Here is a 13804-nt window from a genome sequence, read left to right on the forward strand (position 1 = left end):
TTAGAAAGAGCAAAGAAACATTTTTTCTTGGAATGTATGCTCTTATTTTTTTTTGTCCCTATGAGTTTACTTATAAATCTTCACAATGGCAAAAAAATAGGGTTTTTCCTTTTGTATGTTTTTAATTTTTGCTAAAATTTACTGATCATACTGATAATCTGCCCTGTCTTCACTATATTTGCACAGATGGTAATAAGGTAGTGATAAATATTGTCTCCACCTCCTACCCCTACACACATTATTGAAAATTATAGTCAAGGAATTTAATCTTTTTTAGGAGGATTTTGCTTCTCACAAACATGGATTCGTTCAGGTGTCTTTTGGCAAACGTTGCAGTCTTTAAGCACCAAATGGCTTCTGACTGCTCTGCCATAAAAGCCTGATTGGTGGGGCACTGCTCTGACATTTGTTTTTCTGTAAGCATCTCTCCTGTTCACAAATAACCATCATTCTTATCTGTCCAAGGCTCTTTATCTCGGATAACTAGATTTTGCTCAGAAACCAGATCTAAGAAGTCTGGTGGTCATTTAAAGTGTCCTATTTTATATATGGTGCGCTCTGTTCATGTGTGCGCTTAAGAATTACATGGATCTTTGTGTATTTTTCTGTGTCTACAATTCTTTTATTGTACACGACCAATTCCAAAACCTCAGCCTTGTGCCATTCCTTATTTAGTCCAGTTATCTCCAGTCAAGAAGAGTCAGAGGATGTGTCAGAAGTTTAGACGTTTAGAAGGACTAAACTTAGAGGTGATGCTTGTCATATTTTTTGAGGGAGCTTGTTGCAGATACACTGCAGGATTGTCTTCACTATTTTTCTTGTTCCTTTTTGGGTTTTTTTATATATAAATATACCAAAAAAACACTAAACTCAGCAGTTACTATCTAGAAAGCAGAGACTCAGCCTAGAGGTTCGGAAACGGTTCCTATTTTCATCTCACAAATATTCAGAGGATGCAGAAGTCCAGCTCTGTGTGCAATTGTTGTGGACACTGTGCTAACTCAGCCACTCACTCCTCCCCTGTACCCCCCCCCTCCCTCCTTCCTTTCCTCATGCCACCCAGGTTGCGGGTGGACTCGGCCTCTCTCTGACAGCTGCTAATTACAGGCTGACCAGGCCCCGCTGCGCTCTGCATGACTGCCTCGCACCCCACTCAGGTTACCCAGAGAGAGGGAGAGGCAGGGAGAGTTGGAGAGAAAGGTGGCTGGGCAGGACAGAGGCACAGGAGGAGGAGGAGGAGAGGGGGTAGAGGAAGAGAAGATAGAAAGAGACAGAAAGGACAGAGGGCGGCTGAAAAGTACAACTGAAGGGATGAATGGTAGAAAAGAAAAGAAGAAAAAAGTGGGGAATGGGTGGGAGGTAAAGTTTGAGGGGGTGGGTGAAACAGCACCGTGGATTAGAGAGGACAGATTAAGCTCCTGTGTGGAATACGCATTGTGATCGAAAGAATTAAAGAACTCAAAAGACGATTTAGGGGGAGAAAAAAAGTGGATCCAGAAAAGGAAAAGAACATGAAAGATAGCGAAAAAGAGAAGATGAGAAACAGATTTTGAGCTAAACCAAAGAAGCATCCACTGAAATTTATGGAAGACTGGAAAGTTCCAAGCTTCATATTTTCTTCTTCAGCAGGGGAAAACCCCAGATTAGTAAATTTCCACCGTTTGAAACAAGAAAAGGATAATGCACCATCTAGTGGATGGAGGAAGACATCAGTCTTATCTACTGCCAAACGAGATAATACAGCTCCATGAAAAGGATGCAAGAATGCCACATGTTGATTAATCATCCCTTCATAATTGGATAGTGTTTAAAATGAGCGTATTTACTTCTAATCTATATTCTTTATTTGTCCATTCTTTAATTTACTTTGATTTTGACGAATTTTAATGAAACTTTCAGAAAGTAGTCACTGGATGTGCATCTACAAGTGGTTAACTTTTGGAATCAGTCTAATTTAAGATGGCTGCCACAGCTAATTATTATTAGCCAAAACAATATTAATTGTAATTCAGTCAATTTTACTGATATTGAACCAAAATCTGATGTGGTTGTAGCTGAGAGTCATTCACAATACATACTGTTTTCAGCTTTTAACCAATTTGGCTACAACTCTGTCATTTTTCAACGTAAGATGATCATTGTCTAAACAACTTATATTGTGACTTAGCGCTGTATAAAAACTGAATTGAATTAAAAATCCTGGCATTTAAAAGCAACAAGTGGTATGCATTTCATCAAGGAATGCTAAACCTTTAATTTGTGTAATTTATGTCTTGTTTTATGTGTCACTGGTCAGTTTTCCACATGTATTTAGGTTTATTTCTTCTAATGTTTCTCTGGTATTTGCAGCCTTGTCCCGTCAGACCAGTCTCCCTACAACAATGTGTCTTCACTGCGAGGCCCAGTCCTTGATGGTCCTCCCCAGGACTGCCACACCATGTATAATCCCATGACTCCCAGCATGTCTCATGGATCAGGATCAGGACCGGGGCAGGGGAACGGCCACTGCTTGAACCAATATATGAGACCACCTCAGGCCCCTCCACCACACAGTATGATGAGCCACAGGGGCATGCCGCCCACAGAGGGTGAGTCACAGTATCTTTTACATCCCCCTTAATCTCAAGGCTGCTGTTGATTAGGATTTAAGGATACCTGAGAGAACGAAACTGGAACTCCGCAGATTTCTACAAAAGGAATGATCAGAAGTTAGCAATTGGCCAGGTTAACTACTCCTGAGATATATAATCTTCTCTGCAGTTTGGATTTACAGCAGAACAGGATGAATTAAAAGGAATGGGTAAACTAGAAATAAAGTAGCCTGCTATATATATTTCCTAAAACTCTAACAAAAAAAAAAGTCCAGACTTTAAATTCAAATAAATGAATGAATTCCACATTCCATAGCAGAAAATCTACACTTTAGCAGTCTTACTTTAATTCACGTGTCTTTTGGGAACCTCATGTTGTTTGAGGTTTTTCTGTACAGTATTTCAATCATTGTTTTAGGAATCACAAGAATAATTAGATAATCTTTTCACTGATTCCCACAGACTGAGCTATAACAGCCTGTAAATCCGGTAGGTTTTTTTTCCTGTTTTAAAGAATTGTATTTCAGAGTTTCTGATTGTCTTAAATATTCTGCAGGTTGCAATAGCGCCCCCTACTGTAACCAGAACAACATGATGTCGTCTCATCACAACTTCTGCCAGGCTCAACCCGGCTCTGAACAGATCGGGTCTGGTGACGGTGAGACAAGAAACTGATCAAAAATCAATGTAACCTTGCCACAGAAACCTTACTGATGATAAACACTTCTTTCTCCTTCAGTCTCGAGGTTCTCCACACCTCGCTCCATATTGAAGTTGAGTAAAAAGAGAGCTCTGTCCATCTCACCTTTATCTGATGCCAGCGTAGACCTGCAGACTGTCATTCGGACCTCTCCTAACTCATTAGTGGCCTTTGTCAACTCGCGCTGCAACCCCAATGGTGCCAGCTCCTACGGTCATCTCTCTGTGAGCGCCATGAGGTACGTTATCTTTCAAATCAATATTCATCAATCTCATAAAGTGCTGTAAGATTATTGTTGTCTTCATGCTCCATTTAGGTGTGTAAAACTTGAGTATGTTAATTTTATTTATTAGCTTGTTGACACTTCTCTTATTCATTTATGTATGTACCACTCTGTGGAATGTAAATTGGGTGTAGTAATTTCAGAAACATAACATAAACAATATTAAATTTAAATATTGTTCTTATATAGTACTTTGCAAACGTATTATTTTTTACACTTTGCCTCCAAAGAGTCAGCCTTTTTTGTAATTTTCTAAAGTGTTTTGAACCACATTTTTTAAGATTCAAAACAGCTTTTAGAGTTTTTTTCTTTGGATTTTGGCTGCTTTTTTCCTACTCATTTTTTGTCCTATTCCTTGTACCTGACTATGACAAAACAACTACTTTGAAGGGTTAGAATAAAATCTGCTTCCTTGGAAACAAAGTTAAAAGAAATGAAGTATCCTTTTGCACAGTTATGTTCTTAGATGCAGCAAGATGTAATAAATTTTAAATTAGTGACGAAAGTAATATAAAATGAAGTAAAATTTAAAAAATAGCACACTTTGAAAGTGTGCTATTTTTTAAGTTTAACGTTAATTTGAGGTTTTTGTTCTTATTCAGTCTATATGTCTTTTACTCCACAGTCCATCGCTGAGTTATTCCAGCAATGTAAACTGCCACTCAAGACAACAAGGGTCCATGTATGGAGGAACTGGGGGTACACCTTTGGGTGGCCGCACCCCAGCTCCCTGCCAAGCGTCCCGTTTACCGCCCCACAATCCTCGGCTGCAGGCTCCACCCAAACACGGACACGTGAGATGGCTCTCTTACTCGCATCACAAATTATTCAAACTAAATGCAGTGTCAATGAAGCTTCTGATTGCAATTGTTGGTATTCACTAATAACATTATTACACAGAAATAGATTGAAAAAAAAAAAAAAACCTGATGCCATCAGTTGTTTTTTGTTTTGCAGCTGAAAACCGAACCGGGGCTGGGAGGAGTGATGGACAGCTTGAATGTGAAGAGCCTGGAGGAGAGGTCAGAGGCAGATGTTGCCAGTCCTTCTTCCACTGGCACTCAGGTGGAGTATTACTAATAATACTTTCATTTAAAATTGTCAAGTGCACTCGTGCCACGTGCCACATGTCAAAGGAAAAACAGATTGAAGATCAGTAAGATCATGCTGCACTTTGCAGTCTGTGTTCATGAAGCCGTAGGTGGTCAGTAACTTCCATCATGTCTGGATAAAATGTGTAAATGTATGATAAGGTAAACTTAGTGTTAGAATGAACGCACAGAATAAACTCAGGCTAACTTGAATGTTTTTTTTTCCAACACATATGTTTTAGCAGGATCATCTGATGGGGCTACTGGATGGCAGAGACGACTTGGACAAGGAGGACGGGAAGCCTGAGCCAGAGGCCATCTATGAGACCAACTGTCGCTGGGAGAGCTGCAACAAGGAGTTTGACACACAAGACCAGCTAGTTCATGTAAAACAAACAAAAACAATCTATTCCATTCAAAGGCACAAGCATATAAGCGGTTTATCCATTTGAAAACTGCCGAATGCACACACTGATTGTGACTGAGTCAGGGGTTCCTCATCTGATCCCTGAATTTATAATTTAATATTATCACATTAGATGGGCCACACTTGGTCTTTTTTCAGCCATCTATAGACTTTCATTTTTTTCAATGACATTTTTTCTTATTTATCTGTCTATTCAGCACATCAACAATGAGCACATCCATGGAGAGAAGAAGGAGTTTGTGTGTCACTGGCAGGAGTGCTCTCGAGAACAGAGACCTTTCAAAGCCCAGTACATGCTCGTGGTTCACATGCGAAGACACACAGGAGAGAAGCCACACAAGTGCACTGTGAGCTTGTTTATTATATATTTGAACTTTGTTTAAAATGGAGACAGTAAATGACACAATGTTTCATGAGCATTAATTCTTTGCCCGGCACACAGGTCTTTTAGCCAACAGAGTTAAATAAAGCTATGTTTTATTTGCTGTTTGTCCTCATGTACAGTTTGAAGGCTGTAATAAGGCCTACTCTCGCCTGGAAAACTTAAAGACCCACCTACGTTCTCACACCGGGGAGAAACCGTACGTGTGTGAACACGAGGGCTGCAACAAAGCCTTCTCCAATGCTTCAGACAGAGCCAAACATCAGAACCGAACTCATTCCAATGAGGTACTATTGTGCACACCAATAAAAGAAAAAAAAAAGAAAAGAAAACTGGACAAGACTGTGACTACTAAATGAGTATTATAATGAGTATTGTAATGAATATTTTGCTTTCACGATTTTGTGTCACTGATTAAATTTATTTAAATAAAAATAAAATGTCCAAAGGTTATTTCTTTCTACTGTATAGCAAACAATAACAGTGTCTTTAAATGTTGAGGCATGATCAGATGTTACCTAGAAGTGATGCTGTCAGCAGTAAAATAGTAGAAACAAGTTTTGTGTGGGCTGAGAGATGTCTGCTCTTTTACAGAAACCTTATGTTTGTAAGATACCCGGTTGCACTAAACGATACACCGATCCGAGCTCTCTACGTAAGCACGTAAAGACGGTACATGGCCCTGAGGCTCATATTACCAAAAAGCATCGTGGAGACACAGGCCCTCGACCCCCTGGCTCAGCTATGACCCCTGGAGGCCCAAACTCTGAGCTGCTGCTGGAGAAAGAGGAGACACGCAGGGAAGACTGCAAACTCTTGGCCCCTGAGACCACTCTGGTGAATAAGAAAATTGATGAAAAACTTTTAAGTCAATAACAAACCATATAAACTTAATTTTATGTCTCATTCTGAATTGTAAAACGTGACGTCGAACTGTCTGTGTCTTTTCCGTCTTGTTTCAGAAGTCCCAGCCGAGCCCCGGCGATCAGTCGTCCTGCAGTAGTGAACGTTCTCCTTTGGGGAGCACCAACAACAACGACAGCGGTGTGGAAATGAACCTCAATGCAGCAGGCAGCTTGGATGATCTCACTGCATTAGAAGATGGAGTTGCAGGTGGAGGAGGAGGAGGTGAGCCAGGAACTATAGGAATGTCTGCACAAGCTCTGAAGAGGCTGGAGAACCTGAAGATTGACAAGTTGAAACAAATTCGTAGGCCAACCCCTCCTGGCCGCTGTGCCAGCAGCAAGCTTCCAGCCATTCCTGGTGAATATTGTGATGAAATAAATACAGCCTTTGTGGTACAATATATTGTTAGAACGTCTTTGTCATATGACTCATTAAAATCTTAGGGATTGTTAAAGACAAAAAAAGAGATATGAAAATTAATTGAATATTTGTACTGAATAATTAATTTTCCATTGGATGTTTCTTTTTAGGTTCAGGAGAAAACATGGGCATGTGTGCACCTTCTCTACTTCTCTCTAATCGTCGTGTTATGGAGCTGTCTAACCATGAGCTTGGAGGTGGAACCAGTTCTACTAACGACAGGAGAGGGAGTGGAACAAGCAGCTTAAGCTCTGCGTACACTGTGAGCCGCCGTTCTTCTATGGCGTCCCCTTACCCATCGAGCCGTCGCTCCAGTGAGGTCTCACAAATGGGAGGAACGGCAGGGGGAGGATGCCATCTTCTGAGTCCAGAACAAGCTGGGGGAGAACCCCTCTCACCTGAGAGCAACCGCAGAGGGGCTCCATGTTCTGGAGGAGGGTTGCCAGGTCTTCCTAATTTAACACCTGCTCAGCACTACAAACTAAAGGCCAAATATGCCGCAGCCACTGGTGGGCCACCACCTACTCCTTTACCTAATATGGAGCAGTCAGGCACACCAGTCCGAAGAGGTGGGCTTTTAAGTGAATACCAAGGGCAACACCTGCCTCCTTTCCTGCAGCAAGGTGGTCCTCGAAGGCACAGTGTTAACACAGAATATGGTACTGGTGTTATCTACCCTCACCAAGCTCCAGGCAACAACTTCAGGCGAGCCAGTGATCCGGTAAGATCAGTAGCAGATTCACAAGCTCTTTCTAAACGCTTCAACAGCCTTAATAACGTAGCCATGATGGGCCGGAGAAATGCACTGCAACACCACGGCTCTGACATTAGTCTTGCTCGCCACTTGTACTCTCCGCGTCCACCTAGCATTACAGAGAATGTCATGATGGAAGCCATGGGTTTGGAGCCCCATCTCACCCCTGTTGATACAAGGGATCGTTCCATGATGATTACTCCTGGAGAAAGAAACTTAATGAGCTACCAGCAACAGAATCAGAGCATTGGAGGTGGGGGTCCTCTTACAAACCAGATGTCTCCGAGACACAATTCGCTTGGGTGCCCAGATCCTGGTTACATACAGCAGTCCTACCAAGGCCACGGAGGAGAGGTCATTTCCAGGGCTAATGGCAACTCACTGGACCAGGCAAGGCCTACTCAGCAAGAGGGTATGTCAAATACACTTCTCCAGCAGGCTGAGTACAGTATGAGCACCTGTCAACTTAGTCCTTCAGGCCCACATTACCCCAATCTAGGCCAGGGGGGAAACTCTGGAGGACCTTGGAATGACACTCACAACCAAATGCAAACTTCCAGCCATTCTTTTCAGAACCAGCGATCAATGCAGTATTCAGACGCAAGTCTGCAGCCTCAACAGACACAAGCCCACTTCAGCAGTCAGACAGGTCTCTACAATAATACTGATGGAACTCACAAACTCATTATCAAGCCTGAGCAGCAGTTCCAACCTGGTATGGGTGGAGGAGGTTCCTGTCAAAGTTCTAAGGTCCATCAGCAACAAATGCTTCTGCAACAAGCACAGGGTTACCCTCAACAGATGGGCCAGGGAGTAATGAGGAGCTCCAGCCATCCCAGCTGTGACTTTCAAAGGCCAAATCAAAACTGTTTCTCTGGTGGAGGTGGGGTAAACTTGGGCTGTGCCGGCTCTACGCTGTCTGATGGCCAGAGGTCAGAAACTCCAATGATGCAGGTGAAAGAGATGATGGTGAGGAATTATGTGCAGTCCCAGCAAGCACTCATGTGGGAGCAGCAACAAGAACAGCCACAAAGTGGAATTAAAGCAACTCCAGTTTCTGACAATATGGATCTGAGTGCTCAGACGGCAATTATGCAACACAGTCCAGAGCACCAGAATCAGAACCTTTACACCAGACAGGCTTATCCCTCCTATCCTGACCAGAATCTGGTCATGAGCCCTGGTGCCCACAGTCAAGGGTCCATCTCAGTTGCACCTAAAGCCCAGCATCTAGCAGGTCTCCAGGGTTCTTGTTATAATCAGGAAATGGTGGTACCCAGGCCCCCTCAGGGACGAAAGCCTCTCAGCCGTCAAAACAGTCTGTCACAAGTAGGAGGAAGCTATATTAGCAGCTCACCCCACCTCAGCCCTGTCCACTCCACTTCTAGCCCGAGACGAGGGATTCGACTTCCTCCAGTCCAGCATCCTCAAAATGAGATGTTCTCTCCCTCCAACAACAACAACAACATGTACTACTCGGGTCAGATAAATATGGGTATGGAGAAACACATGGACCCCCAGAACGGGCCTTGCCTTAACCAGCAGAACAATATTGGATCAGGCCTGGACCCAACAGGAGATACAAAATCAGCCCCGTTGGCTCCCTACCCTGAGTCTGGTCCTGTTTCAAATGCCTTAGAAAACCTAGACTTGGAAAATGCTCGCATAGACTTTACATCCATTATCGATGATGCCAATTCTTCCTCGTTTAGTCCGGTCAACAATCCCCTTCAGGAACATTTGGGATCTACTTCCCAGGCCTCCTCCCGCCTCACCACTCCACAGACTTCTATCAGCCTTGCTCCAGGCTCTGGCCTGACCAACATGGCTGTGGGTGACATGACATCCATGCTTACCTCACTGGCTGGGGAGAATAAGTACCTTAACACTTTGTCTTAGAGGACTCTTGAGCAGCTAAGCATGTTTAGGCAAGAATTACTCTTTGGTCTCTTGGGTTTTAAAACACACATTATGTCACTTAGAGTACTTTCTCTTGTATTGCAAAAACTGAAACATTTCATAAAATGCATCAACATTAATGTTACCTAAAGCCTTAAATAATGCCTTTATGTATAAAACCCAACCTGCCAATATGCTGAACTATAAAGGGGTCTATTGTTTGCTGAAGACCCATAGTAAGGGAAAAAATAATAACATCACAAACCATGTTTTTGATGCAAATTGAGACAAAGCTCCTAATACAATCTCCTCACAATTTTAAAATTATGCAATTTGCCATCAAAAAAGCCTTAAAACCAAAGGTGCCCACTTATCTCCCATTCTGCATCTTTTTCCTGCTGCCTTGGTACGGTTTTCTGTGCATTTGTACTGGAATACCTGATTTGAAATTTGAAATGATGATGCTGAACTTATTTTGAACATATATTCTAGTCACAAACAGGCAACAGTGAAGAAAAGAAGGATGTATGTGTGTTTATATACATATGTATATATATATATATATATATATATATATATATATACACACAAAACGTGTCTGACAATGAGACATTGAGTAGTTATGTCTTTTGATAGTCTGCTTGAAGCTCAGTGTTTTAGTGAAACAAATGAAAAAGCTATGCTTTTAGTGATTGATAAATATTTCTCTGGGCTAGTAAATATTCCTTTATGTTGCTTGGGATTTCCCCTTTCTTAACACAATCTGTACAGACAGCATATCAGTATTTCTACATATGCACCAGTGTAAAGCAGTCAGTCACACGTTGTATTGCAGCATATGTGCTCACACAGACACTCAGGACTTGTTTTGAATCTTTGGTGTTCACATAACATGTATGTTATAATTGCCTTTCCAGACAGAGAGTTTGCACTCCACATGTTTACTTTAAGTGTTTCTAAAAACAGCTGTTTACTTAGTTTTTCTGTTGTGTTTGCCTCACCTTTTTAAGGTACATATAATGAGCAAAGCTCAATAATTATTGGCATGATACGCATCAACAATTATGTGCATTTGGCAACCTGTATAATACATGCAAACATACTGCCTTACTGATAATTAACTCATCCTATAACACATTCAGGACTCAACTGAAGACAATTGTTGAATGCAATCTAACTGGTAACATACAATAGCTTCCTGTGTTTTAAAATCTGAGATACATTTATAAGACAATTTGTTACCCTTTACCCTTTAATCCCAAAGACAAATTATATGGAAAATTCATTCTAATTTAATTGAGGGGGTTTAAATGACTGAATTTGTTACCACATTGTAGTAAAATGTGTATTATAGGTACAGAGAGGCACATTGTGCAACAGTAGAGCTGTGTCCCAGGAAGTAAGCTGCAGCTTTTTGTAGGAGAACTCATTTTATACAGTGGCTTTGCACTGACGACAGCACTGGTTGTAAAGATCTCTGTCTCCTTCAACTACTCACATGAACCTCATTTTGATGACAATAAAGAATTTACCAAGTATTTTTAGACAGATACTCAAGAACGCGTCTGAGCCTGACTATGCTCAGTGGGAGCCTTATTAAAGTGTTGCTAAAGTATGTCACATGACTTTTCAGCAAAACACAGTATTGTCACTTCAGTGTTTGCCAAGCATCAGCACAAACGAGCATGTCTTTATTTTGGAACAAATGCAAAACCTACCAAAGACATAGAGTTACTGAGGAAAAGATGCACAGATAGAGTATTATAACACTAACACTAGAAATAAGTAAACCAACATGAATTGTTAGTGCTGTTGTTTAGAATGTATGAGATGTTTTGTACAAAATCTTTATATATATATATTAATGAACCTTATGAATGTTACCGTCTGTGTGTGAGTGTGTTTTGTAACTGTCATCCTTTATTCTGACTTTTTTTGCTGGCAAAAGCATATCACCTTTTAGCAACAAAAGCTATATTAGGAGCAATAACTATATTAGATAAAAGTGAAGTGTTTCATTTTGTGTACAATGTTTTACATTTTTATACGTTATATTTTACCATTTAAAAAAATAAACATACTGTTTGGAACAGTTGCAGAATGTTTGCTATTATTTGCTTGGTCTGTTGTCCTGAGTTGCTGTAGAAAAATTGTTTTACACACATGTAATTAAAAGAAATACCTCTTAAGAACAAATTCATAGTGCCTATTGTTGCTGCAAAAGGCTCCTATGTGCAGTAACTCGTTATGTCCTGTAGAGTGCAGTACAGCCGTGAAAGAGCATGCTTTTTTTTTTTCACCACAGATGGTGAAATGAAAGTTGTATTCTCTCTCTACAAGGCCATCACCTTTGAAAGTTGCTAAACAGTGGTGATTTTGCATGATCTCACCTTAAATGTTATCCAGTGTTTAGACAAATAGAAGGCAGTTTTCTGTTTGCTCCTTTATTTTAGTTCCATGAATTAATTGGAAAACCCCTTTGTTATGAATAAGAAGTAGACCTCACAGCAGCCTGTTATGGGCTGCTGTGAGCTGCCAAGAAGAAGTGGATGAGCATTAAAAGTGGCTGTTCTTCATGACATCAGTGCCTGGACAGGCTCTCTGTGGTCAGTGAGGATTTGCACTGTGGGTTGCTGAATGCTGTAAGAAAGAAAAACTACACTAACCTGTCTTGTAAAAAAAAAAAAAAAAAAATCAACCACAGTCTGGACTTTGAATGAACATATGAAGGAGTGAAAGGAAAATTAGGCTTAGAGGTTGGAGAACAGGCAAAAAATTAATAAACATTTATAAAAGTGGTGCCCAATCTTTCTTTGTTATTTCAAATGATGTCAAGTTTATTTGTTCCATTTTGGCCTACATTATACAGACTTGGCTAAACAAAGGCTGTTATCAAATCTCCAATAGAGGGATGACTTTTTACCCTCAGTTGGAGAAAAGTCTGTACTTAAAGTGAAAGTTCAGACCTTTTGAAGTGGGATTCTGTAGACAGATCGTGAACAGTTATTACCTTGCCCTTTTTTAAATAACAGTTTGAACATCCCAGATGGATGAACGGATGGATGGATGAACTGTAATTTTTTTTAGATTAGAGTTGTTTTAAAACAGCAACAATCTGCTCTGAACAGTTTGGTCAGTTTTTAATTCGGTCTCCAAACTGAGTCCACTTGAAGCTATCTGCAGCAGGTAAGATATTAATTATTCATAACCTTGTACCTTGTTACTTCTCCTATTAAGACCCAATAATTTATCCCTGCTCCATGAAAATACCTGCTGTATAATTTATTGAAGCTATAACATTAGTTCATTACCTGATGCATTAAACACAACTATGGTTAACTAAAATGTAATACATATTAATAGCATTTAAATATAAATCCAGTCTAAATTAATCTTATAACACTTGTAAATGCAAAAGCTGCAATGAAATCTTGGTCACTATAGCAACAGAAAATACAATCTGAACTTGCAGCGTTGCCATTTTTAGCTGAACCAGCTTAGTATATGTTTTAACACCCTGAACCACTTGGTGAACTAATAACAGGAGATATGAAGATGTCAGTTTTACATGTAAATACGTCTACATGTTAGAAATTTGTGCCATTCTGCCTGATATAGAAAATCGCAACTCACAAGTTTTTACTGTTTGCTACTGATGATATTTCCTTGTGTTTAAGTGAGCTTTTAAAGCAGATTTACAACAGTCGACTTTAGTTGACTTTAAAAAAAAATCTTGTCACTACCTTTTCTTTCTACAGCGTTGGCTTGTTTTTGGTTCAGGGGCCCTAGTGTGCTTAAACTCTACTGGCATTGTGGTGTTGTGGCATGGCACAAAAAGACTCACGGCAGCCACTACAGCCTGGCAAAGACGTTAAAGCTGACTCATTTGCTCCGAGGCAGGGGGAAGTTTTCCTGACGGACTACTGATTTGCAATCTGCCATATCCACATTTGTGATTTGAAACAATAGCTCAGTTTCCACAAAGAAATGGGAGCTTAAAGGAATGGCCAAGCTGGCAAAATAAAGACAACAACAAAAAAAAACGGTTCGCTATGATTTACTTTTTCTTGTACGGAGGTGTAGAATACACACATTTGAGAAAATAAAAGCAAGAAGCAGCTAATGTTATCAATGCTAGGCCACACAGCCTGTAAAATGAAAAAGGTCACTTTTTTAAATTGTATTGATTTGAGTTTTTCAGACCATAGAAACTGGTCTGCACATGTGAAAACATTCCACTTTTTGAGATGCACAAACTAAATTAGATCTAAGTTCTGCTTTTTGAAGAAATGATGGTTAACTTTTATGTGCTATTTGTGTTTTTGTTTCTTAGTGATTTCTGGTTATGTAA

General features: G+C 40.4%; 1 protein-coding gene across 2 annotated transcripts in view; it reads left to right on the forward strand.

Moving 5' to 3' along the window:
• Positions 1–12178, forward strand: part of gli1 (GLI family zinc finger 1) — a 48805-nt gene extending 36627 nt beyond the window's left edge. The window contains exons 3-13 of one of the 2 annotated variants that reach the window (XM_017408904.3): positions 2350–2588; positions 3148–3249; positions 3331–3529; positions 4200–4368; positions 4532–4639; positions 4908–5051; positions 5290–5439; positions 5597–5761; positions 6069–6311; positions 6437–6737; positions 6911–12178. In XM_017408904.3, coding sequence (XP_017264393.1) covers positions 2350–2588; positions 3148–3249; positions 3331–3529; positions 4200–4368; positions 4532–4639; positions 4908–5051; positions 5290–5439; positions 5597–5761; positions 6069–6311; positions 6437–6737; positions 6911–9453 — 4363 coding nt within the window. In that variant the 3' untranslated portion in view covers positions 9454–12178. The remainder of the gene's footprint in view (positions 1–2349; positions 2589–3147; positions 3250–3330; positions 3530–4199; positions 4369–4531; positions 4640–4907; positions 5052–5289; positions 5440–5596; positions 5762–6068; positions 6312–6436; positions 6738–6910) is intronic. The other variant, XM_017408905.3, reaches the window with a different exon arrangement.
• The last annotated feature ends 1626 nt before the right edge of the window (positions 12179–13804 follow it).

Source organism: Kryptolebias marmoratus, linkage group LG4, assembly GCF_001649575.2.
Source record: "Kryptolebias marmoratus isolate JLee-2015 linkage group LG4, ASM164957v2, whole genome shotgun sequence".
Classification (NCBI taxonomy): Eukaryota; Metazoa; Chordata; class Actinopteri; order Cyprinodontiformes; family Rivulidae; genus Kryptolebias; species Kryptolebias marmoratus.